General features: G+C 54.5%; 1 protein-coding gene across 7 annotated transcripts; it reads right to left on the minus strand.

Annotated features, from left to right (window-relative positions):
- Positions 1-17: 17 nt before the first annotated feature.
- On the minus strand, positions 18-25,913 carry RETREG2 (reticulophagy regulator family member 2). Of its 7 annotated transcripts, none has more exons than XM_073304859.1 (9): positions 25,787-25,913; positions 17,671-17,777; positions 11,231-11,261; positions 10,236-10,371; positions 8,612-8,696; positions 6,635-6,772; positions 6,075-6,169; positions 4,851-4,986; positions 18-2,958 (listed from the first exon to the last, which is right to left on the minus strand). In XM_073304859.1, the coding sequence occupies exons 5-9, from the start codon at positions 8,655-8,657 to the stop codon at positions 2,234-2,236; spliced, it is 1,140 nt and encodes a 379-aa protein (XP_073160960.1). In that variant the 5' UTR covers positions 8,658-8,696; positions 10,236-10,371; positions 11,231-11,261; positions 17,671-17,777; positions 25,787-25,913; the 3' UTR covers positions 18-2,233. The 7 variants fall into 7 exon arrangements, with proteins under 7 accessions (XP_073160960.1, XP_073160957.1, XP_073160963.1 ...); XM_073304856.1 differs by lacking the exon at positions 25,787-25,913 and adding an exon at positions 23,794-24,024; XM_073304862.1 differs by lacking the exon at positions 25,787-25,913 and adding an exon at positions 23,727-23,736.
- Between the last annotated feature and the right edge of the window lie 84 nt (positions 25,914-25,997).

Raw genomic sequence — 25,997 nt, forward strand, 5'->3', positions numbered from 1 at the left:
GTCAGTTATGAGATAAATCCCGTCAAGGGGCTGTGCCTGGATGTGCAACGAGCTGACATGATCTCAGCTCTGGGACAAAGTGTGCCGGCTGGGGAGCAGGGCAAGGCATCCTGCCTCTGCACTCAAGCTAGACAGACTCCCACCTTGGGCCCATACTCCAGGGACTGGTGGCCACAGCCGTGCAGCCTCTCACTTTCCATACGTTCCTTGACTGCAGCACCCTAAGTAAGAATTGATAGAGGCTGCAACAGCTCTGTACATACATAAGAGTCCCACACCTCCACTTCTGCTAGCCAAGGACCCCTCGCGCTGCAGAGTCTACGTGCAAAGAGGACACAGAGACCCCCCCCAGCAGTAACTCAGTTCCCTGCTCGGGCAGTCTCAGCCAGACCCCGGGGTACATGAAGACAGTACGAGGGTTACGGAAGTCAGAGGGATTGTACGTAATAGGTGCGACAACAGGCAGGAGGGCTCCAGGCAGCCTTGCTCTTGGGCGTGTTGGCCTATATGCCCAAGGCAGAGCCCGAAATCCCATGGCCCACCATTACACAGAGGCATTTTCCACATTTCCCTGCGGTGCTCCGCTGCCTGTGTGGAGACAGAGCTAGCCCGAACAGACCTAGACACTGCCAAGGGTACGTGCTGAGCCTTCACACGCTGGCTGAGACATTTCTGCTGCCTCCAGCCCAGGGCCTGTGCAAAGAAGCTGCCACGTCAGTTTACAGCTCTTTCCTTGGAGTCAGTGGAGCCTCCCTTGTTCCCAGGCCAGAGCTATGAACAGGGACGCCCATTCCCTGCTCCAGGAACACAACAGGAGCCATTTAAGGCAGGGCCGAGAGCTAGGATGGCCTGTGGCTGCGATACAGGGAGCAGAGCTCCTGATGGATACGAGACCAGAACCTAGTCCACGGTACACTCTGGGTACCCACCTGGGCTGGAACGGGAGGTGCTTCTAACAGGACTGCTTGAGGGGACAGGATCAGAGGTGGCTCTTCAGTCCCTCGCACTGCCCTGAAAGCTCCCAGGCCCAGCTAGGGCAGCCCTGCCTGAGCAGGAGCAGGTTCACTGGGCAGCAGTGACTGGAACAGAGATGCCAGGTGCTCACAGCAGGGACGAGCCAAGGACAGGTGGTAGAGTGGCGTTGTACTGGCCCGGCCTGGGGCGAGGGGGGGGCACTTGGGACGTAAAGTGCAGTAAGAGATTACAGAACACTGCCTAGAAATCGCCTTTAGTTATTTAAAAATTTAAAGATTTTGGGGGGTCCCCCTCACACAATTACTGTCTGCGCAGCCCCTCGGACTAGGGCCACAAAACAGCCTCACACATAAAACAATCAGACTCTTCTCTGCTGCACAAGCCAAGTTTATAAACTCCTTCCAAGCCACTGGAAAGCCAGCCAGCTGCCACAGTGAGACACTAGACAAGAGAAAGCAGCACTCAGGGGTCTGGCTTGGTCATGCTTATTTAGAGCACGATGGTTTGAGGAGCCATCTGTGTGCCGCAGAGTTAAAGATAGGAGACAACCGGGGCCCACCAGAATAGGGGCAAGGAGCAACTGATCCAGACCTAGAAGCTGCTCCATTCACAGCAGTGGTCTCCAACGTGGGCAGGTAGCATAATTCAGGCCAGACACACAGGGAAATGCCCGAAGTGCCGTTTGATGGAGAGGATACTAAAACCTGGTATCAGCCTTGCAGGTCCCTTCCTGCATCCACCCACCTTTTCCCTTCTGCCTCTGCTCTTCCCCCTCTCACTTCCCCTGCACCCGGAGATCTGAGTTGTATTTCCTTCCCCTCCCCCCATCCAGCTGAATCAAAGACACTTAAAATTATTTACACTTTTAGCCATTTAAAAACCCAATAAAATAAGATTGCATCTGTCCTACCAGGGATGTGGGTATAGCAGCAGCTACATCTAGCTCAGTACTCTGCGTGCAAAACAAAAGACAAACAGAAGACAGATCAAAATACTGCACCATCACTATGAAGCTTTTGCTAGGGTTGGTGTTACAACTGCAGCCTGGCTCCTCCCCTCACTCAGACTGAGGAAGGCTGGGCTGGGCAGGATGGAAAGGACGGGTTATTCCAGACACAGCACATTAACACAGACTTTTTGCCATCCTGGTCAACATGAATATCTAAAAGAGACTGGACATCACTGCAAGAGTCCATCTGTCCATCCATCCTTCCTTCCTTCTAGGGACGACGAGGAAAGAGTGGGCGACAGAGACGACCTAAGACAAAGACGCGGCCTCCTCTGGATCCTCTCGCTTTGGCAGCTCGGAAACTGCAGGCGAGGAGGAAACTGGAAACGGAGCGATGGGCAATTCCTGCACTTCCTTCTCTCCTCCAAGCCCCATCTCTACATCCATTTGCTCCAGCTCCCTCTGATCCAGTAGCTCAAAGTCATCCACTTCCCCCTCCTCCTCTGGGGGAGCTGCAGGCTCCATCCCCACCGCCTCGGTCTCTGACAGCTGCGCCTGGAAGTTCAGTTTCTCTTCGGGCTCAGTGGGCAGGAACTCGGAGAGGGAAGGCCCCTCACTAGCTTCAGAGGAGCGCAGCAGTGCTGAGAGGGTGTTCTGCACCACCGTAGTGATCGCAGTGGCAACAATCTCCTCACTTAGCACATCGATGCAGAGGCCCAGGCCGGGGGCAGCAGCAGTCTGCGGCTCTGTGCTGCTTCGCACCGCTTGCCCGTTCCCATTGAAGTGCGTATTTACAAAATGGAGAGGAGAAGCCAGATGGAGAACGGAGAGGTCAGAGTCCACAGCTTCCTTGTCCGCAGAGTCCAGCTCGTGGGCAGCATGGGCAAGCTCGGGGGCCAGCGGCACCCCGAAGGCGTCATCGTCGCTTTGTGGCCCCAGGTCTCTGGAATGATACTCTTCCACGGAGGGGAACTCTGCCAGGTCCTTGGCGAAGGACTCCTCCGGCTCACTGTGCAGGCTCTGCTGATCCAGGTCTGAAAGGCACAGCCAGGCAATGGCATTACCAGCAACTTCTCCCACTCTCCACAGTCCCATTCCCTTAGAATCATAGAATATCAGGGTTGGAAGGGACCTCAGGAGGTCATCTAGTCCAACCCCCTGCTCAAAGCAGGACCAATCCCCAATTAAATCATCCCAGCCAGGGCTTTGTCAAGCCTGACCTTAAAAACTTCTAAGGAAGGAGATTCTACCACCTCCCTAGGTAACGCATTCCAGTGTTTCACCACCCTCCTAGTGAAAAAGTTTTTTCTAATATCCAACCTAAACCTCCCCCACTGCAACTTGAGACCATTACTCCTTGTCTTGTCCTCTTCCACCACTGAGAATAGTCTAGAACCATCCTCTCTGGAACCACCTCTCAGGTAGTTGAAAGCAGCTATCAAATCCCCTCTCATTCTTCTCTTCTGCAGACTAAACAATCCCAGTTCCCTCAGCCTCTCCTCATAAGTCATGTGTTCCAGACCCCTAATCATTTTTGTTGCCCTTTGCTGGACTCTCTCCAATTTATCCACATCCTTCTTGTAGTGTGGGGCCCAAAACTGGACACAGTAAACCAGATGAGGCCTCACCAATGTCGAATAGAGGGGGACAATCACGTCCCTCGATCTGCTCGCTATGCCCCTACTTATACAGCCCAAAATGCCATTGGCCTTCTTGGCAACAAGGGCACACTGCTGACTCATATCCAGCTTCTCGTCCACTGTCACCCCTAGGTCCTTTTCTGCAGAACTGCTGCCTAGCCATTCGGTCCCTAGTCTGTAGCTGTGCATTGGGTTCTTCTGTCCTAAGTGCAGGACCCTGCACTTATCCTTAGACCCAGGCTGCACTCTGCCTGCTCCAGCTGAGAGATCAGCTGATCTTTGCCCCCTTCCCCCCTCCCCCTCCCCGCAGCTCCATCCTGGGTAGTGTGGAAGCAGGGAGTTGCCCTGTACTCCCACGAGAGGAGTGCTTGAAGGAACATGACTTTGGATTCAAGCTCCTCCACAATTTAGCTTCTTCCTGCCTAGGAGCCACTTCCCTTCACTCTGCCCCACATGTGGGATGTGTGGAGCAGGTGGCTCACCTGACCATCCCCTTCTTGCCATCCTCCACCTGCCACTGGGCCTGTTCATGCCTAGAACTCCTGTCACACTTCCACCCTCTCCCCTTTCAATCCCCCCTGAAACCCACCCCGACGTGTCTGACGAGCTACACTCCCGTAGATTACCCAGTCCCTACGACTCCTCCTGCACACACCCAACCAGCCCTGTGATCCTGTCGTCTCCACCACACAGCCCTAGTCAGAGCCAGGGAGTGCTGCGGGGCAAGGCCTCTGGCTTTGTTTCGTACAGCGCCATGCACACGTCATCACTTGGCCGGGTTTGCCTGCCTCTCTGCTCATTGGCAGAGCCTTTGAGGACAGCACTGCCTGCCTTTCCAGAGTTAGGCAGGGAGCAGGGCAGAGCATGAAGCAGGATCATGCAGGCAGCAGAGATCAGACAGCCGGAGCAGTCATGGCTATCGGGGAAGCCATGACAAGATGTGCGGCTGCTAACGCCTCGCTGCCCAAGGCAGCAATTGGGCAGAGCCCATCACCATGGGGGCTGGGCTATCAGCCCAGCTGGGAGAGTTTCAAACACCCAGAAATGACAACACACAGAAGCCCAGTCCAGTGACTGGGGAGATGAGGCATGCCACTTTAACTGCCAAGCGAGGGTCTCCTGGCTTCCTTCCGGCCCTTTTCCCCCTGCAAAGAGCCTGGTTCTCCCCCTGCCCTCCAGGGGCCTGTCCCAGCTCCAGGGGTAGGGAGTGATGGCCTGTTCCTACCAGACAGCTGTTTCGGGACAGTGTGGGTGGGGTGAGGGTGGGAATTACGATCACCACATACCTTCAGACACATCAGTCAGCTGTGGGGTGGTGGCCCTGGAAACAGAGAAGCCCCCGCTCTCCAGGATGGAAGCCTCCTCGTCAGAGAGCTCCGAGTCTGTAATCGCCAGCGCTAGTGCTGTCTTCTTCACATCCACCTGTGGCGGAGGGGAGTTAGGTTTGGGTGCCCAGCTGGCAGCGCTTCCTGCTGGCTCCTCTGCACAGACCAGAGCCGCAGGGGCAGAAGTTATCTGCCAGATGAACTGTCACACAAGGTTCTTATACTGTATGAGCCAGGGACTGGGCAGAATCATCATGACACTGTCCAGCCACAGACTCATCCTTGCTGCTTCTGGAGTGAGCGAGCTTGGATGGGTTTGCGTCCTGCCAGCACCCAACATGGAGGGCCCAGTGAAAAGCACATGTGTAACTCCTAGAGCCCTAGAAATCCCCACAGCAGGGGATTCTCCCCTCCTGCGGCAGCTACAGAACACCACTGTGGCAAAGGGCAGGGCCCCCTTTCACAGTCTTGCCAACAGGCCACGCCAAAAAAGACACCGTACACACACAACAGCAGAGGGCACTGCAGATACTTTCATGTGACCCAAAGCTTCCCACTTCCCAGCCCAGCTTCTCCTTCCACTGGCAGCTGCAGCAAAACCAGATGCCTGCCCTGATCACCCCATCAGCATGGAAATAAAAGGGACTACACATTTCCCATCTGCCGAGCAAGCGCGGGTGGTGGGGAACAGCTCCATGACCCTTTCCCCTGGGCGTGATAAGGGTTCCAGGAAATAGCTAGCTGTCTGTACCACCAGCACCGGTGCCTGCAGGCCAGCAGAGGCAGGTGCAGCGTGACTCCCTCCAGAGCCCCTGGGGACTACTCTAGTCACCTGCTCAAGGGGTCAGGGAGGGCAGGGCAGGGCATTCCCTTACTCCAGGGCTCAAGGGTGCCAGTTCCTCAAGGGTCCCTGGGCTTTGAACTCCACCACACTGCTCCCGGGGCCACCTGAAAAGCAGGCTCTTGGTCACAGCCCCTCCACAGAAGCAGCTTGCATCCCTCCCTAAGCACCCACTGGTGACTTTCCAATCCCTGCCAGGGCCCAGAGGCCAGGGCCAGCTTGGACAGCTCTGCTGCTGGTTACCAGTGTGGCTGCATTCTGACCAACCCGCTGTTCCTGGCTCTCTGGGGAGGTGCTGGCAGGGAAGAGGGCTATCTACCGCACGGCTCCTCTGCGGCCCTTACCACTGGGGAGTAGCCAGACAGCTCCGCCTCACTCTCACTCTCTGTCTCTGCCATTGGCTCATCGCCTGCCATGGGTTCGCTCTTTCCTTGGCGCTCTGTGTGCGGAAACGGAAGAAACTTCACTGAGTGGCACCAGGCTCAGAATCCTGGAAAGGGAGGGAAGGAGCTGCGGGGTCCCATCTAGTCCATCCCCACCCCTGCCCAAAGAGCCAGGCCAGGTTTGTTCCCTTCAGCCCCTTCGCCTGAGTTCTGCCCGGCCCAGTTAAGCGTCCCAAGTAATGGGGCTCTCACCCCTTCCCTTAGGTACCTCTTTCACTGTTTGACAGGTCACTGCCAAACAGTCTCTCCCCATACTCCCAATATTCAGCCTAAATTTTCCTTTGCTCAGTTTTACCCCATCACCCTTAGCCGTAACCTCTAAGATGATCCTCCCTCCCACCGGCTATGGTGGACATTTCTCAGGCACTCCACACCTATTCCTACTTGCCAGTGCTGGTTTTAGCCAAACTGGGTTTCCAGCCGGCCAAGGCAGAGAGATCAGAGAAAAGGCAGTGCCTTACTTCTCTTCTCGTGCTTCAGGTGCAGTGTCTCTGCTTTCATACTGTAGTCCAGTTTCATCAGGATAGGTTCCAGCCGAGTGTACATCCTCTGGATCAGCTCATGGTAAACCACCAATGGCCAGAGCAGAATGCTCAGCACTGGAAATGCAGAGAGAACCCAGAGCAGGTTAGCCATTCGGAAAGGGGTCAGTAAGACAGAAAATATCATGTCCCTGTATAAATCCATGGCATGCCCACACCTTGAATACTGCAGGCACTTCTAGTCACCTGATCTAAAAGGTGTACTAGGGTCGGAAAAGGTGCAGAGAAGGGCAACAAAAAAAGAGGACGGGTATAGAACAGCTTCCATATGAGGAGAGAACAAACAGACTGGGTCTGTTTATCTTGAAAAAGAGATCACTAAGAGGGGATATGATAGAGGTATATGAAATCAGGAAGGGTGTGGAGAGTGAACTGGGAAGGGTTGTTTACCCCTTCCCATAACACAAGAACTAGGGGTCACCCAGTGACATGAATAGGCAGCAGGTTTAAAAACAAAAAAAAAAAAAAGGAAGTATTTCTTCACACAACGCACAGTTAACCTGTGGAACTCATTGCCAGGGGATGTTGTGAAGGCCAAAACTATAACTGGGTTAAAAAAAGAACTAGATAAGTTCCTGGAGGACAGGTCCATCAACAGTTCTTAGCTAAAATGGCCAGACCAAAACCCCATGCTCCCAGTGTCCCTAAAACCTCCCGACTGCTAGAAGCTGGGACTGAACAACAGAGAATGGATCAGTCGATAATTGTCCTGTTCTGTTCATTCTCTGTGAAGCACCTGGCATTAGCCACTGTCAGAGACAGGATACTGGGCTGGGTGGACCATTGGTCTGACTCACTGTGGCTGTTCTTAAACTAGGAAAGGAACAATAGGCCAATTCTCCCAGTAGCCAGGCACAGGAGCACCAGGAATGGAACTCGATGTCTGCTGAAGAGCAGTCTGATGACACTGGCTTCACCCTTACAGGTCTGCCAATCCACCTCACTCCTGATCTGCAGTTCCACCCTATTATTCCAGGGCTGCTTTCATCCACAAACAGCTTTGCCAATGCACAGCAGTCCTTACCTGTCACACCCCTGCTATTACAAAGCCTGAGCTCAACCAACACACCTCATTTCTGACCTCTGAGCTGGAGCTATAGATGGGGGTTAATTAAAGTGGCTGACTTCTGAAAGGGCAGCAGCTACCTAGGATTTACAAGCAAGGCTGTGCCCCAACTGGAAGCCAGTGTGCTGAACACCTGAGTGACCCGATAAGCTAACACGTCCACTGAAGCAGAGGAAGAGAAAGCAGATCAGCATTCCAAATTTCCAAACTGTTGCTCTGACTACATTATGAAGTTCTTTAGGGTGATCTTAAGATAGCCAAGTACTTACATTTCCTTCCAATTTTACCTCCTGCTGCCTGTAACGCTTTGGGAAGGTTGAAAACACATTTTCTTTCCCCAGCAACTTTTCCCTTTCAAGCCTGGCAGACATGGATTTGTTCTCTGTTGAAGTTTCAGAGTGACACTGCATTTCTCTGCTTCCCTGCAGGAACATCTGCTTCACTGAGCATGTCAGAGAGACAGGGTGGGTAAGGTAATATCTTATTGGACTAACTGGACCCCTCACCCACCTTGTCTGTCTGTCTAATATCATGGGCACCGCACCTATAACTACACTGCATGCAATCCCTGAGCATGTAGAATGGTGCAGATCTGGGAAGGGGGCTCACTGGTTGACCTTGGCTCCCTCTGCTGGCTCTGTGCTGTACTGCATCACAGTGTAGGGCCGACAAACAGTACCCTAGCGAATGACCTGAGGTGGCAGGGAGGTGAGGAGTTACGCACGTCACTTTATCTGGTATGGGCTGTGGGATATGAAAGACTTGTGAGCACACTTCTACCAGTTTATCAAATGATTCAGGAAAGTCACCAAGGAGCCACTTATACTCACAGATGATAGAGGAGATCATTATGCCTGGAACGTAGTGTCCGACCATAGCCAGGATCAGGCACCCCGAACAGACCCTCACACAGAACTGGGGAAACAGAGGTGAGGGATGAACAAAACAACAGACAAGAGGCAAAGACGCCATCCCTGCAGCTGGTGCAAGAGACTCGCTCAGCGCCATTTCTCACCTTAAAATATTGTAACAATATTTGCAAATTTAAACCACAAAAGCCTGTCCCAACCCAATGGCTTATTCTGGCCTAGATTTGTCCTAAGCACCCGGCATTGATGGTCAGAACTCAAACTTCCCAGCCCTGGGGAAAAGCAGAGTGAAGTGCAAAAAAGCAAGTCAGTGTAGAGGAGACCTAGCAAAACCTAAGAACCTGTGACCACCCTACTAAAGAAGCTTTTTGGGAATGTCCTAAACCGTCACACTTCTGAAGTTCAACAAGGTCTCCTGGAAGTAAGATAGGACATATTATATTAGATAGTGCTGTTCATTTGTAGATTAACATTTTCTAGAGGAGTCTATACTATCCCTTCTGTTACCCAGATGGGGAAACCGAGGCACAGAGGTGAGAGGATTTGTTCACAATCCATGGTGCCCTGTCCACCCCCAGCATGGCTCATCTAGAATTGGCGGGTGTGTGACCATCCAGCCAAGACTCTTCTGCTCTTTGCGAGGGGCACAGGCCCTTCTCGCAGATTAGATGATGGCTCTAGGGTACTGGAGGTCTGTCAAAGGGGTCAGGGCTGGAGAGACTAATGCTCAGCAGAGCTGAAAGACTGGTTCGCCAAGTAAAGGAAGCCATCTAGGAGAGTTTGGTGCACTCTGAGTCTCATCTTCTAACTAATTCAAGCTCAACACTAGAGGAGACCAGACTTTAAATTTATGGCATCTGTCTTGAGTCCCTTTCTCCCCCCTTCTGGCTGAATGGTGTAACTGTGGAGTCATCTGTCTGAGAAGTGGGTATAGCCAGTAATGGAAATAAATATAGTACAACCCACTTACTTCTCTAACTTGAGCATACTGGATTCTGCCAAGTCTGCTACAAAGATAGCCTGTGTGGATGTCATTGAACTTTGGTGACCGTTGAGGTCCTAAGGCAGGCCAGAACCAAGACCTGGCTACAAAGAGGTAATTCCTCTCCGAACAACATCTGGCACATCCATCAACCCCCAGGTTTATGCCAGATTCTTTCACGCATTCAGGAGCCCTGAACACCCTGCACTGTGGATTTGGAGAATAGCAGCTTGCAAGTGCTGCTTGCAAGAGAGATACAAACAGCTTCCAGCACTGAACAAAGCCCATGAAAGGGCAAAAGCCATAATCGGGCAAACTTCCTACTCAGACTATAAATCAAGGAACAAAGGGCTGGCCATTCCCATAAGGGGTTAAGCTTGGCCCCAGCTCACAGGTGCTGGGAACACAATTCATTAGCAAAGCTTTCCTTTCCTGATGTCTGGGCAGAGTGGGATGAGAGAAGGGCACCTGCAATCATTAGTGAAGGGCTGTATCAGTGCAAATCTTGCCCTAAGATTCCTCCCATCCCCCAGGTCATCTGAGGAGCCCCTGACTACAAGAGGAACACCTCCAGCAGGGGGGAGTGGCATGGCCCACGTTTACCTTGGCAGGGTTTTGCCTCTTGTACTGTAGCAGCTCCTGCAGGTACAACCTGAAGGTGACCCAGCTCTCAGCCAGGCAAGAGCACAGCTCGGGGACACTGAGAAGGTGAGGCTGTGCTCCGGCGGGCACACTCTCACTAGAGAAACAGATACAAGTGTAAGAGGACAAACCTTCAATGCACCCCATTTCATGGGGGAGGGAGGGAGGGTACAGCAGCCACAGGAAAGCAGGGCTCCCTTTCAAGGGCTTCATAATAATGGGGTGCATCTCAAATTTAACTTCACTAATGATGCCTCTCTGAGTTGCCAACCAGACAGGGTCTGACGAGGGACAGCTGAACCATGCTGAAAGAGCAGGGGCCCAGGCACCTTGCTGCAAAACACAGCACCTCCTTGCAAACAGCAACATCCCCACGCCACAGGTCAAGAGGTGACGCAGCAGAGCTGCAATTAACCCTCAGGGAGCTCCCAGCATCCAGTCCCGGGTAACAAATGCCCTGGAACGCAGAGTGACCATGCTGCCCATAACCAATGGCTAAGCACTGGGGGCCGGAAGCATGCAATTACAGGTGGCTCATATACTCTACAAAAGCCAATCCCAAGGATTCCCTTCTCTCTGCGGAGTCTTAAAATAGGGTGGACAGATCCTCTTGGCGTGAGCTTTAGGGAAAAATCCTGGACATTCTGAGTGCCAGAAGCACACACACATTTGAAGGGTATCAAGGTTTCCTGGAATCTCAAAATGCTGTTCCTGGGCAAATGAAGCAAACGGCTCCCACTGCGGAAGGAGGAACCATTACAAACCCAGCTGCGTGTCAGCCAAAGAACAGGCACTTCAGGAACCATGCACACAAACACACTGCAGTGGTACTGGAGCGCAATCCTGAGTGAGAGCAAAGGACGGGGAGCCAGGCAGAGAGAAGGATAGATGAGAGTACCACACTGACCTCACCACCCCCATTGCCCCCTTTCCCAAGAAGGCACAAGTGAGCCTACCTGTCCCCTCCTGGCTCTTCCGAGGGTTGTGCTGTAGGGACAGAGCAGGAAAGATTCATTAGCCAAGTGAAAAATAAAACACGACAGCTTAATTGCTAGGAGCTGCGCAGAGAATTAGCCAGGGGATCTCCCTGCATGTAGAAATCAGGCTAGAGATGGCTTTTGGGTTTGCATGTGTTTATGTGCAGAGATAAGCGGGAACGCGTCCTGGTAAAGGTTAGCTTTCAACACCAGAGTGGCCAAAGCATTGCACACAGCCCAGACTGAGCCCACGAAGCTCTGTAATGGGGCCAGTGGCTGCACTTGTCCTAAGCTAGGCTGCAACTCTCAGACCCCAGCAGGCAATGCAGTCAGGCCACAGATTCCATCTCCACTAGGGACACCAATACAGATTGACATGGAGTCCTGCAAGCTGGGGCCAGTCACTTCCACAGGCTGCAACACCATATTAAAGACAAGAGCAGCTACAATCTCAGGTGCATCCCTTCAACTCCTGACAAGGCACCAATGATGCTCCTGAGCTCTCCAAAGAGGAGCTCAGAGACTGTTTGAAAACTGAATAGCGAAGTCCCTGAATATGGTTCAGACTATGCCTTGGGCTGTCAGCTACGTGCTACATTTCCTTTAGCACCTGCCACCCTAGATTCATCTGCTGAGAGTGTTCCGAGGAGGCTCCTCTCTGCATGTCATGGCAGGATGTTTGCATGCTAAAAACATCCCCCTCCCCGCACTTGGGTACCAAATAGCACAGACCTGCTGTATAATTCACTAGTTGCGGGGTTCCTGGGTGTAACTATGTCCTGCTGGCGGCACTGACCCCACTGGGAAATCGACGTTATTTACTCTTTGTTCTACCAAGGTGCCCAGGGCCCGACTGTACAGATGTAGGTCAGGCAGTTCAAGGGCTTGGGAATCTGACAAATGCTGACTGGCCAAGGCATCTCTCCAGCCCAGTTTGGGACGCAGACCCAGGGACAATGAAGCAGGGCTTCTATGCAGCGCTGAAGGCATTTCCTGATGCTTCCACAACTCCAAGATCCGATGGGATTTTTTTCTCAAGCATCCAAAAAGTGCAATACAAATAAAGGGCTGTTGTCAGCTGAATTTAGGCCGGGAATTCAAGCTGTATGCAAAAAACAGGTTCTTAAACCCTTGTATGAACAGAAGGGCTTTTGAATCTTTCCCCAGCATCTTGTCAGCCAGGAAGTGGAAGTGGTTGGTCTAGTCCAGTCTCACTCCCCTGCTGAGTGAGATGCAAAAAGGAAATAAGCATTCTTCCCAGTGGTGATTGCTGAGTGAGACTTGGACTTCAGACTTAACTCTCGCCAGTGTTCCCGATGCAGAGATGGAAGCTGTTCTGTTTAGCAGATTTGCTCGCCGTACACTGTCCCTGGAAATGACAGCTGTGGGCAAGTCAGTCAAACGCTTCCCTTTGCTGTAAGTGCCGAACCGACCAGCTCTTGAGCAGTGCAGTGGAGCGGGAGACAGCATGCAGAGGCGAGGAGGCAATCCTCCGAGTCTGTGACCCAGATTCCCGTAATCAGCTGTCAGCTGCCCAGTCACTCTCCTTGCCAGGCTGCATTCTGGTGGCTATTTGATCAGCTCAGCCGTCACACACCGAGAGCCATGGGTTTCTGCCACAGCACGAAATGTGAGCATTAGTAATTCAGCCGATTTGCTGTGCTGGGAGTCTACCTCTCTCTTGGGGTGGATGCAAGAACCCCCTTGCTATCCCAGCTCCATGCTGAAAAGTCTCAAAGGTGCTGCCAGAGAAATCCGGCTCTTGGAGGTGCAGCTGCCACCTGCACTACGCCACCATCACTCCGGAAGTTGTGTTCAGCACCGGCACTTTCTGCTGCTGGCGGCATTAGGTGGTAGCTCATGCAGCCAAGTAACGCCTGCACTGTTATCGTACAAGCGATACTGCGCTGGCCAACCGCTGCCACCGCTCCTATTTCCCGAGGCACAGCACCAGGGCTGTGAAATTCCACAGGAGCCCAGGGCCGTCAGTGCAGCAGACCGTGCCGCAAGCAATGTAGAGTTACTCAATCTATGGCAATGGAGGGTGTGATGTGTCCCCCCTGGGGTGCCACATGACTCTGGTGAATATTGGGGCGCCAGGCTGTCACAGAGGGAATGAGATGACTCCTTCCAGAACTGCTGACTCTGAATGATTTTGAAACCAGCTCCAAATATATGGTGTCTCTGGGAGATGCAGAATGACAGTACATTTTGGGTGTCTACTGCAGCCGACCAAAGTGCAACAGAAATCCACTGGTGAAGAAAAAACAGCAGGTTGTACAGAGTTAGGGTCTTCTGCAGATATTGCCATATTTGGCAAAATTCAAGCTCTCGTTTAAAATTAGTAGTTTCCATCCCTTCTTACAGCAGCACACTCTGCGTGCTGCCCACCCCAATGCACTGCAGAGCCAAGAGAGGGATTACATTCACAACAAAGCTGGAGAGAGCTTCACACAGGAGCTGGGACCACTCAAATGAGCAAGTTTTTAAATCTCCACTCTCCTTGCTGAGATATCATCCGCAATCATCCCAATTAAATCAGTGGGAGGTCAGAGAGTGTATTCAGGACAGCCAGCAGGCCTTAAACATCTGTCCAGAACAGTAACGTCCTGCTGACATTTCACTGTAAATATTTATATTAACTTACAACCCAGTGTAAGCACAGCTTGACACACCAGATTGCATTGAAGAGACACGACTGCCAGTATTCAGGTCAGGTGACAGCACCTGCGGTTCCTCAGCTCTTAGAAATTCCCAGTGCAAACTCAGCTAGAAAGCAGGCCTCCTTTTTAAAAGAGCACCAGGCATTCATTTGTGTCCTAGTTATTGTCCATACAGAATGCAGCTACTGAGCCAAGCCTCCACCCTGGTGCTGGAGTGTGACTTGAGGTGTTTTCCATTCACAAGAGGATCTGGACCCCTGGAGAAGTGAACTTCATGGGTGGAGGCAGAGGTATTAACCCCAGATGCAGCTCCCCCATCTCCCAGTCAGTCACGTACTCTATTCAAATCCCTCCTTGTACACTTATGCATAGACTTTAAATATCAAGACAAAAAAAAAAGAATGCAGGAATGATCTGCACCTCCTTCAGCTCTGCCTGTCATCTGGTCAGCCAGCAGATTGTGGTTCCTGTGTGTTTGGTCTAACAGACCACAAGATCCTGGAGGCAAGTGTCTCTCTCTCTCTCATACTCGGTTCTGTATCGTGATCCAGTAATGATTCCTCTTTGATCCTCATTGCAGGAAGCACCTTCATGTTACTGTGACATTCCAAGAGTTAGTTTTGAATGGAAAGAAGGGGAAGTGGCCATGTTTGGTGTAGGTACATGGCTACAGAGCGCAGAATGCACCCATTCCATTCCAATACGACTCCTAACATGCTGTGCTTCTCTGTGCTCACGTTGCGATCCATAATTGTGGCGGGTGAGTCTCTGAAGAATAAAAGCTAATGTTTCGTACCAGCTTTCATCCACAAGTGGAATTACTGAGGACGCTCAGTCTCCCATGATGCTCCAGACTGTCACATACTGGTTTTGTGGAGTGTGTGCATATATGTATAAACTCTTACAGGTGCTGCACTGACCTGTTTCTTGCTCTGCAAGAAATACAAAGCATGAAGCTACCAGGCTGCCATTCTGTGTTTAAGCTGGAGGCCAGACTCAGACAAGAGCCATTACATGTTCAGCTGTGGCACATCGCACTAGGAGTCCCCTTGGTGCCAGAACACGGCTCTTCCCTTGCAGGAGCTAAGGAAATTTGATACAACAGACTACACTGAAATCCAGGTTGTGACCTAACTGGGTAAATCAGGAAGGTGATTTGCCCTCTGCTGGCAGCAGCAGGAGGGCAGCAGAGTGAACAGGGAGGGGACAGAACAGCCCATGGACTGGTTTTAGATGAAGCCTGTGGGGAAGAAAGCAACACAGAGAGAAGCAGTTCTGTCCAGCAAAAGTCAGGACAACAGGAGGGAGGATGTGCATCAGGCTATCGCACTGAAAGTCAAGGACATGGGATCAGTCTTAACGCTGATTTTCTTGGCTCCCTTTCTGCTTCGTGTTACATAACTATTCCAGCACTGGTTTCTGTTTGCCGTGTGAGAAGGTGATGGCTTTAGATCTGCTCTTTTTTGAAGGAAAAGTCTTCCCCTCTCCCACCTCTGTAAGACTGTTATAAAGGGCAGCCAGAATTCTGTTAACTAAAGGATTTAACAAGCCTAATGCAAATAGGCATTTTGGAGAATTGGGGGGTATTTTTAAACATTTAAACTCTTCCCTGCAGTATTGGAAAAACAGCATCAGGCTAGTGCTCAAGAAACTGGCCAGCCTACTTTCACCGCCCAAGCTGAATGAAGTGCACAGAGTAAACAAACAGCAACGAGAATGAAGAGATTAATACAACTGAAAAAACGTTTACAGCCTAGATAATCTTATCAGGGCTGCATATGAGAGCTCCCTTTAAGTCACCAATCTTACACACGCGCGCATGCACACACAGACGGGCCCCCTCTCACACAGAACTGTTTCCTAAAGTCTATTCATTTAATAAATTTAGCTGAAGGAGGGGCTCAAACTATATGGCAACCAATCACACTTGTTTGAATATTCTTCCTTGCTGCTACTCTGAGGCCTGGTGTACACCTAAAACTTAGATCAGCCTTGCTCAGGGGTGTGAATTTTTCACACCTGTGAGAGACATAGCTAAGCCAACCTTGGCCCTGGTACAGACACCTCTATCCCAGAGGAATTCTTCCAGAGACCTAGCCATCGCTTCTCAAGGCTGTGGATTTATTGCAGCAATGGAGACATCGCTTCTGTCACTGCAGCAAGTGTCTATGCTACAGTGGCGTAGCTGCAGTGACTATTGTGTAGACATAGCCTGAGTCTGATGTTGACAGAGTCCCCATAATACATTGGCCACAATGTGCAAGATGATCCCGGTTACCTACTAGCTGGAAGCCAGATGTTGGTTTGTACAACAAATGCAGTAACCTAGCCACAGTTCATACGAGGTGATTGTGGCTCAGCCTGGGATAAACACATCGGTTTTGACTGTTATGTTATTGGCAATGTACACTCGTGTCTGGAATCTGCCTCTCGCCCTCTGCATTGTGTTTAGAAAGAACCATTAGGAAAAGGCAATATAAGACAGAAAATATCATAATGCCACTATATAAATCCATGGTACGCCTACACCTTGAACACTGCATGAAGTTCTGGTCACCCCCCACCCCCCCCTCAAAAAAAAGAGGTATTATAATTGAAAGGAGGATAGAGGAGAGAAACAAAAAACAATTAGGGACATGGACCAGCTTCTGTATGAGTAGAGATTAAAATGACTGGGGCTGTTCAGCTTGGAAAAGAGATGACTAAGGGGGGATAAAATCGAGATCTATAAAATCATGACTGATGTGGAGAAAGCAAAGAGGAAAGTGTTATTTACTTCTTCACATAACACAAGAACCAAGGGTCACCCAATGAAATTAACCAGCAGTAGGTTTAACACAAACATAAGGACGTATTTCTGCACACAGCGCACAGTCAACCTGTGGAACTCATTGCCAGAGGATGTTGTGAAGGTCAGAACTATAACTGGGTTCAAAAAAGAATTGGATAACTTCCTGGAGGCTAGGTCCAGCAATGGCTATTAGCCAAGATGGTCAGGGTGACAACCCCATGCTCTAGGTGTCCCTAAACCTTTGACTGCCAGAAGCTGGGACTGGACGAGACTGGATGGATCACTCGATAATTGCCCTGTTCTGTTCATTCTCCCTAAGCATCTGGCACTGGGCACTGTTGGAAGGCAGGCTACTGGGCTAGCTGGACCATTGGTCTCACCCAGGATGGCTGTTCCTATGGAAAGGACAGCACTGCAGACTGTTTGACACAGATCCCTGGAAGCTGAAGAACTCTGTTCAGAAAAAGGGAGGATTAACATAGTGACGATGATTCAGAGAACCTGGGCTCTGAGGAGTTTCCCACCTGAACTGGCAGAGGAGACCTAGAGTCAGAATAATCCTCATGTTCAGCAGAAACACACTGTGCCACCCTAGTCACTGTCCTTTTGACATGCGTATCCGAGTGGGCTGGGCCTCGCCAGGCCCCATCAAACTGAACTGCTGTCAGCAACTTCTAACGGACTGAGGCAGCTGTACTAATCCCCAGACAGACACTCTGACTGCACCAGCCACTGTTGCCTCCTTTTTGCACATGCTCCAACCCGCCACGGAGTCTGCCGAAGCCGGTTTGTAGATTTGAGCGCGCTCCAGGAAAGGGAGGCAGTAGCAGCAGAACAAGGCCCTGAAGGAAGGGAAGGGGCCTGCAGCTCCCATCACCCAGTCAGGGAACACCAGCATTCGCCACAACCCAGCAGTGGTAACCTCATCCCATGATTCCCCAGCTACAGCAATATGCATCACCTACCAGAGAAGTCAAAGAGGAACCTGGGCTTCCACCTCTCCAGTAAGAGAATTCCAAGCAGAGAGATGCTGAGGAGAAAGAGAGGTCGCAGAGAAGTGGAGGAAAACAACCTGGGAAACCAGACAGAGCGGTCATTAGCTAGTGCACTGGGAAGAATGTTGTGAGCGCCTGTGACTAAGATGAATCCATAACTGCTGCTTTGTGGGCAGACAGACTCCCCCCTCTATGCCAGAGTTGCTTCCCGTGCTGTAAAGTAAGGACAGCTGCACAAGTACAAATCCTCACAGCACTACACACTGTAAATGCAAATTGTTCTAACTGACTCTTTAGGAGATGCATTGGGAAGACTAGCTCAGTTTTGAAAAGAGCTGTGGTGACAGATGATACATCGGTTTCTAAACCATCCTCAGATTGCATCAGATGGCAACACAAAACTGATCCCAAACACTAGTTCTTTTGCTGGTCCTCTCCCGCACTGATCCAAGCACGGACCACGTGCAGCCCTACCACTCAGCTGATGTAAATGGATTGGATCCCAGGCTCTCCCGTCTCCCTCACTGACATTCTGGCCTGTACCCAACAGCCCCACAGATCCATGCTCACCCCCAGCTAGAGGGGCTGTCTTCTCCAAGGCAGAAATCAACACTTCATCAATTCAACAGCAAAAGGTGCTCATGAAACAGGTGCCACCCCTCAACTCCAGCCCCATTCTTCTTGGTTTCTCACCCCTCAGCAGCAAGCAAAGAAAGGTTAACATCTCCTTCCAGACTCCCTCCAGAGCTCGTCAACCCCATCCTTGGGCCAGCCACAGGCTGAAGAGGGAGAAATACACTCCTTGCCATCTATGCTTTCAGGCTGAAAGTGCTCTCAGCCCAGGGAACACGGAATCACTTATCAAGACACTAACCTCAAACAGTGAAGTGCACTAGAAACACTGACAACCAGGAGGTGCACGCATCTCACTGTGCAGAGGTGGCTAACTTGAGTCTCCGGAGCCACATGCGGCTCTTCAGAAGTTGCCAACTTTCCAATGTGCCAGGGGGTGCTCACTGCTCAACCCCCAGCTCTGCCACAGGCCCTGCCCCCACTCCACCCCTTCCTGCCCCCTCCCCAGCGCCTGCCATGCCCTCGCTCTGCCCCCTCCAAGGCTCCAGGAGGGAGGGGGAGGTGCTGCCGGTGGGTGGGAGGCGCTGGAAGCGGGGGAGGGGGGAAGCTGTGGTTCTTTGGCAATGTACATTGGTAAATTCTGGCTCCTTCTCAGGCTCAGGTTGGCCACCCCTAGTGCAGAGCAACAGAGAGCTGAACTCCAGGGTAAACCAAAGAATCAGAAGTTAGAGAGCTCAGGAGAGAGATTAGGTCTTATCAAGGGCCAGGCAAAACAACCTCCCTTTCCCTTCAGTGGGGTCAAGACAGAACTGTTCCCATCTCTTCCCTCCGGGTGATGATTCTACAGCTAGAAACATACCAGCTCAGAAAGTTTTTCCTACTGTTCACCTTAAATGTCTCTTTTCTGAATTTCAGCTCATAATCTCCAACTATAGCCCCTGTGGGACTGTACTCAGGCCTTCCCCCACCTGTGGCACTTAAACCATTCTGTGTCCCATGTACTTGTGTCCCACACCCCATTTAATCCATTGTAATTGTCGCTTAGCCAAACTAGACACATTTAGCTCCTTTAATCTTCCCTCATACATCCGTCTCCCAAACACACCAGCCTCGCAGCACAGCTCCAGCTTCAAAGCTCTGCTTTGGGTTTACCCTCTATATTCAGCACATTAGTTCATAGTCATTTAAGGCGATGAATATTATGCAAGTTTTTAGCAAGTTCTAGCACTTTCAGCCTGGGTAATTTTAAGAAAGAGGGAACAGTAATAGAAGATGATTTAAATGAGTGATTGGTCAAGTACCTTTTTTCTTCCCATAATTTTAGATTCAATTGTTCATTGTTTCAGCATCTAAAACAAGTAAGATTTTCTGACCAATTTTGCCCTTTTCTGTTTGGAAGACCACAGACTGAACATTTTGCCAAAAAACCTGACTCATTGTTTACATGAGTAAACAGGATGTTTTTCATTCCAGTCCACAACTTGGTTCTGCCACTCATCCTCCAATACTGTTAATGCTGCTGTTGTGTGCGTGCGTGTGTGTGTGTGGGGGAACAACACGCAGGCACCACAGGGCAGGGTGAAAGGAATGTGCCAGAACAGAAATACAGAGCAGCTACAGGCTTAGCAAGAGATCAAGGTCCGCAAACACTGAGATCAATTAGTGGAGGGACCAAGGTGGTATGTAGAGCCTTCCAGCCCAGAACATTACTAGGGTTACTAACCTACTGTGACCCTGGGATGAAGTGCTCTAATATAGCAAGGACAAAGAATTTAACTAGAAACATGCCTGGGCGAGGCTCCAATTAGCTGCAGCTGCCAGCAGGAGCACGCACTTTTTCACCATAGGCAAATCCTGTAGAACCTCTTGGCACGTCCCTGGCAGCAGGGAGAGGCCTGTCTGCGCTTGTCAAAGGAAAGCAGCAAGGTTACTCCAGGCTAAACACAAGCCATGCAGTTCTGTGTTAGGTACTGTGGCTGACCTCATCTTGACTACAGAAGTGCAGCCCATAGACCAAGGGAGCATTAGACAGAAAGAACATCTGCGCAGAGGCCTCCTCTTTGGACAAGATGGCGTACTATATGCTGAGACCCCTTCTACTCATGGTTCGCACCCCCATACTCAGGGCAGATGCAAAGGACTGTTTTAAGCAAGTGAGATGCCAGCTGGCAAGATGTTAGTGTAACTCCTGGATGGGCACATTTTGGATGTTCCCACAGTGAAGTGTATTTGCCGATTCATCCTCCCTCCCTCCCTGCCTCACTATACTGTTGATTTTTTTTACAGACTCCCACATCAGGTACATTCCCCCTGGGAGTATACAGTGCCATTTTTTAGTTAACCCCAAGAGAAGTGCAATCACATCAGCTATTAAACACATGCAATAGGGACAGAAAAGTCTTGTACTTTGGTCTTTTAAAAATATTTTGGAGAATTTTAATTACTAGAAAGGTACTAGAAAGGTAGTGCAAGCTCTCAACACCCCACAGTGCCAGCACCTCTCCAGTGTGACCCACAGACACCATTAATTCTGGAGTCCTCATGACAGCTCTACTAATGCACCTGCAGCATCCTCCATTAATGCTGCACTGGATCATTCTAGATGCTGCTAACGTTGCTAGACATGGCAATGGTTTTGCGGTATGGCAGCAACTCAATTTCATTTCCCTTTACACTGCTTGCATTATCTTGTTAACATCGGCATGCAACTGCCCACAATGGTTTTCTAGCATTGCACTTTACCCACTGTTCTCACACACTTTCTGCTCTGAGACAGTCATGAGATTTGCCCTGATTTAGCCTGCAGGATGCTTTGGGGATAGCGGGTCATTCTATGCTTTGTTTTAGTCTCCCCTCAAGCCTCTCTCACATTAGACCATCCAGGTTCTCGGAAAATGTCCCAAAACGTGTTTAGAAATGATTTCTGAAATGAGGTTCTATGGAACATCACTTGAAGTTCCATTTGCACTTAAATACAGGCTTCAAAACAGGAATTTTAGATTTCTATAAAGACGATGAAGCGAATACACCCTGGCAATTGATGCATGAGAGAATTATAGAACTGGGCACTGAACAACTCACACCCAGTTTTATACTGGCCATTAAGCCAAAGGAAACTGGTTCACTGGCCTCAAGCTGGGCACATGCGAACTCTGCCCAGCTCACATAGACAACTTGCCAGGAGTTCCAGGGATCCCCTAAATTTAAATAAAATTGATCAGCCCTCTGAGACTACCAGTGACATCACAAGATGCCTTATCTTGAGCTGTGCAGCCTGGCTGCAGTTTTGGATCTGCACCTTAGAGAAGAGGGCAACAGCAGGGCACAGTGCAGAACTCCACAGACCACATTTCTTCCTGTCCTACAACAGGGCTGCACTTGTCCCTGCCCAGAAGCGATATTGCATTCAGTCCCCTAGGGAGAGGGTGAAAAACACTTGTCTCACCCAGACCTAAAGCAACGCCAGGTTTTTCTGAACAAGTAGCACTGATCAAGCTCTGGAGAGAATGCCAACTCTCCCACCACAGCAGCATCACCATGAGATGGCATGTGTGTGGAAGGGACAAGGCACCTACATTGGGGCAGAGAGCCCCACACTTCACAAATGGACAAGATTTGTAATGCATCTCCCCAGAGAAACAGTCTGAACGCAGCATCGGGTTTCCTGGGTGGTTCCTGCTGCTTTCCCCACAGGCCTCACGCCCCCTCTTCCCCCACACCCCCCCCCCGCCGCTCACCACAGGGCCCCCCCCGGGCCTCACGCCCCCCCCCCGCCGCTCACCACAGGGCCCCCCCCAGGGCCTCACGCCCCCCCCCCGCCGCTCACCCCCCCCTGCCGCTCACCACAGGGCCCCCCCCAGGGCCTCACGCCCCCTCTTCCCCCACACCCCCCCCCGCCGCTCACCACAGGGCCCCCCCCGGGCCTCACGCCCCCTCTTCCCCCACACCCCCCCCGCCGCTCACCACAGGGCCCCCCCCGGGCCTCACGCCCCCCCCCCGCCGCTCACCACAGGGCCCCCCCCAGGGCCTCACGCCCCCCCCCCGCCGCTCACCACAGGGCCCCCCCCAGGGCCTCACGCCCCCCCCCCGCCGCTCACCACAGGGCCCCCCCCAGGGCCTCACGCCCCCCCCGCCGCTCACCACAGGGCCCCCCCCAGGGCCTCACGCCCCCCCCCGCCGCTCACCACAGGGCCCCCCCCAGGGCCTCACGCCCCCCCGCCGCTCACCACAGGGCCCCCCCCCAGGGCCTCACGCCCCCCCCGCCGCTCACCACAGGGCCCCCCCCAGGGCCTCACGCCCCCCCCCGCCGCTCACCACAGGGCCCCCCCCAGGGCCTCACGCCCCCCCCCGCCGCTCACCACAGGGCCCCCCCTCAGGGCCTCACGCCCCCCCCCCCGCCGCTCACCACGGGGCCCCCCCCGGGGCCTCACGCCCCCCCCCGCGGCCTCACGCCCCCCCCCGCCGCTCACCACAGGGCCCCCCCCCGGGGCCTCACGCCCCCCCCCGCCGCTCACCACAGGGCCCCCCCCGGGGCCTCACGCCCCCCCCCGCCGCTCACCACAGGGCCCCCCCCCGGGGCCTCACGCCCCCCCCGCCGCTCACGACAGGGCCTCCCCCCGGGCCTCACGCCCCCCCCGGGCCTCACGCCCCCCCCCGCCGCTCACCACAGGGCCCCCCCCAGGGCCTCACGCCCCCCCGCCGCTCACCACAGGGCCCCCCCCCAGGGCCTCACGCCCCCCCCGCCGCTCACCACAGGGCCCCCCCCAGGGCCTCACGCCCCCCCCCGCCGCTCACCACAGGGCCCCCCCCAGGGCCTCACGCCCCCCCCCGCCGCTCACCACAGGGCCCCCCCTCAGGGCCTCACGCCCCCCCCCCGCCGCTCACCACGGGGCCCCCCCCGGGGCCTCACGCCCCCCCCCGCGGCCTCACGCCCCCCCCCGCCGCTCACCACAGGGCCCCCCCCCGGGGCCTCACGCCCCCCCCCGCCGCTCACCACAGGGCCCCCCCCCGGGGCCTCACGCCCCCCCCCGCCGCTCACCACAGGGCCCCCCCCCGGGGCCTCACGCCCCCCCCCGCCGCTCACCACAGGGCCCCCCCCGGGGCCTCACGCCCCCCCCCGCCGCTCACCACAGGGCCCCCCCCCGGGGCCTCACGCCCCCCCCGCCGCTCACGACAGGGCCTCCCCCCGGGCCTCACGCCCCCCCCGGGCCTCACGCCCCCCCCCGCCGCTCACCACAGGGCCCCCCCCGGGCCTCACGCCCCCCCCCCCGCCGCTCACCACAGGGCCTCCCCCCGGGCCTCACGCCCCCCCCGCCGCTCACCACAGGGCCTCCCCCCGGGCCTCACGCCCCCCCCGCCGCTCACCACAGGGCCCCCCCCGGGCCTCACGCCCCCCCCCCCCGCCGCTCACCACAGGGCCCCCCCCGGGGCCTCACGCCCCCCCCGCCGCTCACCACAGGGCCCCCCCGGGGCCTCACGCCCCCCCCCGCCGCTCACCACAGGGCCCCCCCCGCCGCTCACCACAGGGCCCCCCCGAGCCCGCCGGCCGTCACCAGGCTGTGCAGCGGCCTCTCCCAGACCAGGAGCCGCTGCGCCGCCGCCAGCGCCGCCTCCCAGCCCCGCAGCCGCTGCCTCAGCGCCGCCGCCAGCCGCTCCATGGCCTCCGCGTCCGCCTCGGGCCCGGCCGCCTCCTCCGCCCGGCCGCCGCCCGCCATGGCTCCTCGGCTCGCGCGCCCAGCAGCGGGGGAGGGGCGCGGGTCAGCCGCCGCCGGAAGGAGCCGCGCGCGCTGAGGCCGGCTGGGGCGCGCAGGCGCCACGTGACAGGGGCCGGAGGCGGGCGCTCCCTCCGCACGTGACCCCGGCCGCAGGCCTTGCGCACGCGCCGGCGGACAGCTCGACGTCACCTGTCCGGGCCCGGCAGGCCCCCGTCACGTCACGTGTTACTGCAGAAGGGGGTAGCCCTCTTCACGTGACACTGCTGACCCCACTGCGCGTGCTCCGGTGCAGCTCTTTCCTCCCCCCCTCCCTCATCGGAGGAGTCGCGCGATGGCGGGCGCACCCTTTTCCAACGGCGCATGCGTGCTCCTTGCGGCTGGGCGGGGCGCGGAGCAGCCGCTCTTGTCTCGGGGGGCGGGGCGCTGGTGTCTTTCCCAAGCCCCGCCCCCTTGCATGAGCTTAGCATGAGCGGGTCGGGGGGGGAGCCGGCCGCCCAGCTGGGCACCGCGTTCTGCTGTGGGGCCCAGGCTGGGCTGGGGGGGGCTGCCAGGGCCCCGGGGGGGCGGGGCTGCCAGGGGCCTCGGGGGGGCGGGGCTGCCAGGGGCCTCGGGGGGGGGCTGCCAGGGGCCCGGGGGGGTGGGTCTGCCAGGGGTCTGCCAGGGGCCCCGGGGGGGCTGTCAGGGGCCCCGGGGGGGCTGCAGCCTGGAGATCCCACCAGCAGGGATGTCAGGAGCCAGCTGGCTGGGCCCAGTCTCTCTGGCAGGGCCATCCCTCCTCCTCCCTCCAAGGTCACCTCCAAACGAGGGCCCGGCTGGCCAGTGCCTCTGGCATGTCTGCTCCCAGGGGGTGCCCCAGGCGGAGCGGGTCCCTCACTCACTCCTTCCCCGGGCAGGGCGGTGAACCGCCGGGCCACCACCACCACCACTCTGGCGGCTGTTTCTGGCGTGCCCCAATCCCCCCCACTGCAATCTCACCAGACCGGGGCGGGGGGGTTTGACAAAATGTCATCTCGCTGCGGCAGGCCGGGATGTCCTTGTGACAAAGCTCACAGTGGGTGAGTTTGTGCCCAAAAGAGGCAGCTTGCGGGGCAGGGAAATGCGAGTCCCTGCTGGTTACTGGGCAGGCCTCTCAGCCACTGGGCTGACGCCTGCCCCGGGCCCAGAATGTGGCATTTAATCCCTTTGTCACTTCCTGCACGTGCCAAGGTGACCGTTTCTCGTCATGTTTCTACCTACAAGCAAGAATGACCGAGTGGTTCGTCTCTAAGGTGCCACACGTCCTCCTTTTCTTTTTGCGGATACAGACCAGCACAGCTGCTCCTCTGAAACCTGTCATTAATCAAGAAAGTTTCAGTTCCTAACAGCCAGAAATTTTCTGCTGTGAATGGATCCACTGACTTTCCCTCTGAAAGATTCAGTGTGGCTAGCTCTGAGAAGGTCTCAGATGGAGTGAGCTGTAGCTCACCAAAGCTCATGCTCAAATAAATTGGTTAGTCTCTAAGATGCCACAAGTCCTCCTGTTCTTTCTGCGGATACAGACTAACACGGCTGCTCCTCTGAACCTGGGGTCAGATTTGTCCTGGCAGTTAAGGGGGGGATCCTAATCTCAAATCCTCCAGCTGCTTGTTAGCTGCCAGGAGGTAATAATGTTCCATCCTTCACCCATGTGTCCTGCCCTCCAGAGGAGCAGGAAGCATTTCACACCCACGGATCAGTCTGCGCAAGTCCCCTGAGTGGTGCGCTGCTGTCCCCAGCTTGCCGAAAGGGGAAACTGAGGCCCGGAGGGGGAAGTGACTCACCCAGGGTCACAGCCCTCCTCCCCCCGCAGCTGGAGGTGCGAACAAGAAGCCGGGAGGCCTGGCTCCGAGCCCAGGGCTTGACCGGGACCATCCTGCTTTTCACTCAGCTGCCCGGTGGGGTGGGGGCTCGGCGCTGTACCTGGCGGGTCTCCCGGCTGGCTCCGCCCCATCAGACTCACGGTCACGAGCACTCAGTGACCCATCCCCGCGG

This window comes from Lepidochelys kempii, chromosome 11 (assembly GCF_965140265.1).
Source record: "Lepidochelys kempii isolate rLepKem1 chromosome 11, rLepKem1.hap2, whole genome shotgun sequence".
In the NCBI taxonomy this organism is placed as follows: Eukaryota; Metazoa; Chordata; order Testudines; family Cheloniidae; genus Lepidochelys; species Lepidochelys kempii.